Genomic DNA, 6137 nt, shown 5'->3' with positions numbered 1-6137 from the left:
AATTGAACAGAAACATTCAAATATAAAATAACAATTGAACAGAAACATTCAAATATAAAATAATAATTGAACAGAAACATTCATCTATAAAATAATAATTGAACAGAAACATTCATGTATAAAATAATAATTAACATTATTTATCTGAGGAGCAGCTTTGAGTTTAACTCCATCACTGAACTCTCATCTTGAACAAGCATGAAGGCGACAGTGGAAAGAAAAACTCCCTCATGAGGAAGAAACCTTTAGCAGAACCAGGATCAGGACAAGAGGACCATCTGCTTCGACCGGCTGGGTTTGGTAGGAATAGATACACAATGGCAGGTCAAGAATCACGTTAAGATAGAAATAGTATCAAATGAAAACTATTCAGTTTTAACAATTATTTTAAGGACATGAGGTCAGTTTGTCCTCTAGTAGTCTAAGTCTATAGCAGCATAACAAGCCGACCCTAACTATAGGATTTATCAAAAAGGAAAGTCTTAATCCCAGTCTTAAACTGGACAATGTGTCAGCCTCACAGACAGAAACTGGAAGTTGGTTCCACAAGAGAGGAGCCTGAGAACTGAAAGATCTTCCTCTCATTCTGCTGCTGGGAACTCTAGGAACCACGAGTAAACCTGCAGTTTGAGAACTGGAAGATCTTCCTCCTGTTCTTCTCTTCTGTCGTTCTGTTCCCTCGTTCAGCGTCAGGCGGCCGTCGCAGCTCGTTTCACTCGTTTTATTGTCATTGATTTGAGATTAGTTTTTAATCTGTGACCATTTATTCATCCAGTCGGCACAAGAGCAGGTTTGAGTTGTGATTTAATAAATATTTTTATTTGACCGTTTTAGTTTTGATTCGTGGGAATTTAAATTTGAATCTGAGTTTTAAAACGTGTTTGTTTTTCAGACTTGATGATCGGCCTTGCCTTATCTCGTCCTCTGCGGCTCGTATTGATCTGCTGACTGAACCGGACCTCCTGCCCTGGTTCTGATACTGGACCGCACCGAGCCCGGGGGGGGGGGTCGGACCTGATACGGGAACCAAGCTCGGTGAGGCCCGTTTCTTTTGGGTCAGCTGACGCGTCACGGAGGCTCTGATTGGTTGACGACGTCTTCAGCCTGTTTCTGAGCAAAGACTCGATCGATGGCTGCGTCAGAACTGATCCAAGACGACGATGTTCCGATCCACGTCGAAGCTAACGTGACCTCGACGGACGCACAGACTCATCCCCAGAGGGTGGCCAACGGCAGCCCACCCCGCCACGCCTCGGCGCCGCCGCCCGCGGACGCTCAGGACGATAGAAGCCGAAGCGAGCGGCACCGGCTGAGCAGCCTGCTGAAACAGAAGCAGCTGATCACGTCGCTGAGCGAGCAGCTGAAGCGGCGCTGCGACTACATCAAGATCAGCGTGGAGGAGGAGCACGCCAGCCTCCTGCCCAACGAGTGGTGGAAGACGGGCGTGGCCTTCCTCTACGCCTTCTTCAACCTCGTCTTCACCACCGTCATCATCACCGTGGTCCACGAGAGGGTGCCGGACAAGTCCCTGAACCCGCCGCTGCCAGACAAGTTCTTCGACTACGTGGACCGAGTCCCCTGGGCCTTCACGGTCACCGAGGCCAACGGGCTGATCCTGGTCGGACTCTGGCTCATCCAGTGGCTCCTCCTCAAACACAAGTACGACCCGGTACTGGTGCCGGCCCAGTCTTTGTCTCACTTAAAACTGGTTTCTGACAGGCTGAATGTAGATTTAAACAAGAGTCCAAGTAAAGATTTTAAATCTTCTAAATAACACAACATGTAACCAAATATTATAAAACTATTATTTTTGCTTATTTGTTCTGCTGGACAGGTGTAAAACACTGTGTCAGTAAAATATTCACCGGTCCAGTGGACTCTGCCGGGCCTGGAAGAACCCAGAGGTTTCAGATGAAAAGGCCGAGCAGGATTATAAAAGTTTGGAACGACAGAACACGACAAATAAATAAATAAATAAATAAATAAATAAATAACGACGAGCGGAAATTAATGTTCAAAACAACGTTTGTCTGATTCTGAGCAGCTCCGCAAGAAAATCTGTGAATTAAAAGTTTTTAAAACATAAAACTCATCAAAAGTACTAATATAACGGAAGAATGTGACAAATGATCTTTACGTATTTATGTTTAAAGTTTGTTGCAGCCACTTATACATTATTATATTATTTATGATTATATATATATATATATATATATATATACATACATTATAATTTTTTTAACTTGAATGTTTTTCCTTTGAGCCCGCCCGGCGGCTCCGTACGGTCCAGTGTTCTGACCCGCTGTGGTTCTGTGCAGGTCCATCGTGGGCCGGCGCTGCTTCTTCCTGATCGGGACGCTCTACATGTACCGCTGCGTCACCATGTACATCACGACGCTGCCGGTGCCGGGGAAACACATGGTCTGCGCCCCAAAGGTACCAGAAACCCAAACGGTTCTTTGCAGCCGCTCCGCCTCACGGCTCACCTGCAGAACAATGTGTTTGTCTCTGAGCAGCTTTACAGCGACTCCACGGGGAAGATCTGGAGGATTCTGCGGCTCATCTCAGGAGGAGGTGAAAAGAATACATTTCACAATAAAAGTTTCAGTGACTTGTTGGCTTTTAATTTGAAAACGTCATTGTAACTAGATGATTGTGTTCAGGTCTGTCCATGACGGGCTCTCACCTGATGTGTGGAGACTTCCTGTACAGCGGACACACGGTCATGTTGACGCTCTCCTACCTCTTCATCAAAGAGTGTAAGAACAATCCAAATGTTTCGTCTTCTTCCTCAGGTGTGCTCCTCCTCCTCCTCCTCCTCCTCCTCCTCCTCCTCCTCCTCCTCAACTGAACCTTCAGAGCTGAACGTTCTTCTCCGTGTTGGCCTCCATGTTATTTCCCTTCTCTACTAAAAGTTGTTTTAAACGTGAAAACTCCCAACTCCTTAAAAAATTCTGTATGTTTACTGCACAAGACGTCACCATTTCCCTGGTACAATGCATTCTGGAGCGATGACGTACATCGGTTGTAGTGGAGACGAACACGAGGAGTAGGGCTGGGCGATATATCGACATTTTAAAACATCATTATTTTTTAAAATGTCGATATAATTTAATTCACGATATAAAATGAGACTATATTGATGCAAAACGATATAGTCTTATACTCTAGAGTTATAAATCTGCCAGTTTCCTCCGTCTGCACCTTAATGCACCCCTCCTTCTTTCCCCTCACTAAGTACAAGCCCGCCCCTCCCCCGCCGCCACTGAAGACTATTTGAATTACAAAGCTGAGTTTAGATATGCAGGTATCGTTGTTAACTGTAAATTCCTGATAGGTGTTAAAATGACTGTGAAGCTGCTACAAAGCAGAGGTTTGATGTTCTCCAGGAAATTAACTGAAGAGCGACGAGTTGTCTTCTCGTTATAAAACTCTGAGACAAATATCCAGTTTAGGGTGATTTATTTAAACCAGAAAAGCACAAACAAGCTTGAACAACAAGGCTCCATCCATGTCAAGAGAGAGGAAAAACCCCTCCAAATGAGCTCTGCACTGTCAGAGTGAGAGCTTTGTTAATAAAGGTTGAATGAATACACTTCATTAGAATCAGACTTCAGATTTATTAATAAAACGGTGAAATACTAAAAACAAGAACATATTTGCTTTGATTTTTCTATTGACATTATCAGATGTCTTGAAACTTGTATTTGTAAATAAATGCCTAAAAAACAAACTTTAATATATATAAATTTATTTTTAAACATTTATTTTGTATGGTTAATAAATGTGCCTGTGTGACAACTGGGGCAAAGCTTTGACTCACAAATATATTTTATTACTTTATGGAAAGAAAGAATATTGAGATATATATTGTATATCGTGATTTATCTTAAAAGTATCGAGATATTCATTTAGGTCTATATCGCCCAGACTTACTAACAAGGAGTCACGGCTAAAAAGTTATAACGTGACAATAAAGTTAGATTTTGTATCGGTCTTTATGCACAATATATTAGAGCCTGACCGATATAAATATTTTGACTGGCTAAATTAGCTCTGAAGCTAAAGAGAAAGCTAACAGGCTAAAGCTGAGGCTCCGCCCACAAAGCTCAGCTGTCCGTCCTCAGTCCGCGGGGCAGAACCAGCCTGCTGTCAGGTGTACTCGCAGTGATTAATGTGTGGTTGTGTGCTTAGTGTTGTTTTGCTCTGTGGTTGGGGTGGAACAACTTTTCATTTTACATCGGCACCTGAACCTGCAAAACAAATTAGGACAAGTGTCAAATGGGACGGATGGACAGACGGACAAAGAGAGAGGCAATAAAGTCTTTGCCTTTATTATTATATAACGTCGGGGCTTAATTTGAGCCGGATCGTGCCGGAGCAAGGTCCAGCAACTCTTTATTTTGACAGGGTGCGTTCTGTTATGGTTTGCTTGGACCCAGTAACTCTGTCTTACTAATAAAAAAGTGATGAACAAATTTTACTGCTTTGATCAAATAAAACTTATGTTGGATTGAAAATATGGGGTAAAGACAGGGCAGCCGACCTGGGACCAAAAGTCCCAGGTTCGATCCCAGACTCGTGGTGTCTCTGAGCAAGACATCTATTCCCTAATTGCTCCCCGAGCGCTTACACATCTGCCCACTGCTCCACCTGGTGTATCCCAGGTGTGATGGGTTAAATGCAGAGAACTCATTTTGCTGTTGTATGGGAACATACAATGATGACAACACACAGCACTTTACTTAAATAATGACATAAACACTCATTTTAAACACAACAGCCACTTATGACTTCTTAAGATCACAGACGAGCTGCCTCTTCAAGCAAGAATTTCGGCCTCTACCCTTAAAAAATGTCCGCCCCTAAAAGATTGGTGGGGGCGAGTGTCGACCGAGCTAAACAGGCAGTCGCACACAGGCAGGAGCTCACAGGCAGCCACGATGAACAGATGGAGGCGGCGCCTGGAGGTTTCACAGGTGGAGTCGAACTGTGAATTCAGCAAAGAAGAGTCTGCTCAGAACCATCAAGGAAAGGGGGGGGGGATGCCTGACAGATGTGGTTTACAAATGTAGGTAAATTCAGATGTTTAACAGCCTGTTAAAATACACCAAGACGCAGGAAATTGCATCTTCTTTATTCAAGATTTTCTGGGGGAGGACCCCCAGACAGCCCCGCCCACTATTTGTGTTCCGGCATCAATCAGTTTACAAATTAAGCACTGTATAACGTGTAACTTCTAATCTAAAGCCCTGTTGGCACGGGTTTAGTTTTACCTAGGGACCACATGCTATTTGTAATAATTACAGACATTGTTTGTTTGTTAATCCTGTGCGAATCGGCCATGTCAGTAATTTGTAAAGTAAAAATTTCCCCGATAATACTAATCCAATGCGAATAGGCATCTCTGTGATTTGGACAGAAATGGGCGGGATCTGATAGTAATGAGGCGGTTTTTGTTTAAGCAAAATCCTTTTGAAAAATATAGAACAAGGCTATTTTAAATGAACGCACTTTGGCTTTTGTAGATGCTGCTTCCTTCACCACAGATGATGGCAGGTGAAGAGACATGCTCGTGATCAGCTGATCCATCCATCCATTATATTTACCCGCTTCTTCCTTTTCGAGTAGCGGGATCGCTGGTGTCCATGTCCAGCAGTCACTGTGCGAGAGGTGGGGGACCGGCCCGACCCGCACATTAAACACATTATTATGGACCGGCCCGACCCGCACATTAAACACATTATTATGGACCGGCCCGACCCACACATTAAGCACATTATTATGGACCGGCCCGACCCGCACATTAAACGCATTATTATGGACCGGCCCAACCCGCACATTAAACACATTATTATGGACCGGCCCGGTCGTTACAACGCAGCGCGTTAACATCTGGAAGATATCCATAAATTTCAGCTAAATCTCAGACTTTGGTCTTCCGTGCGAATGCGTCAAAAGCAGAAGTTGGGAGTAGATTACGTGTGGTCGAGGTAAAATAATCCCATGTGAACAGAGATTAAGAACGTGTTGTCAGTGTTTGTTGTGAACGGCTCGTTATGGAGCAGAGGCTCTCTCATCAGCAGCTCTCCTCTTCATCGTTCAGTGTTCGTCCTCTTCATCGTTCAGTCTTCGTC

General features: G+C 43.9%; 1 protein-coding gene across 1 annotated transcript in view; it reads left to right on the top strand.

The window, feature by feature from the left end:
• Positions 1-1003: 1003 nt before the first annotated feature.
• Positions 1004-6137, top strand: part of LOC119410334 (phosphatidylcholine:ceramide cholinephosphotransferase 2-like) — a 6061-nt gene continuing 927 nt past the window's right edge. Inside the window, exons 1-4 of the mRNA XM_037677248.1 lie at positions 1004-1659; positions 2319-2436; positions 2517-2574; positions 2664-2759. Coding sequence (XP_037533176.1) covers positions 1130-1659; positions 2319-2436; positions 2517-2574; positions 2664-2759 — 802 coding nt within the window. The 5' untranslated portion in view covers positions 1004-1129. The remainder of the gene's footprint in view (positions 1660-2318; positions 2437-2516; positions 2575-2663; positions 2760-6137) is intronic.

Source organism: Nematolebias whitei, chromosome 1 (assembly GCF_014905685.2).
Source record: "Nematolebias whitei isolate Nwh7 chromosome 1, NemWhi1, whole genome shotgun sequence".
NCBI lineage: Eukaryota > Metazoa > Chordata > Actinopteri > Cyprinodontiformes > Rivulidae > Nematolebias > Nematolebias whitei.
This window is presented reverse-complemented; position numbering and strand designations above follow the sequence as displayed.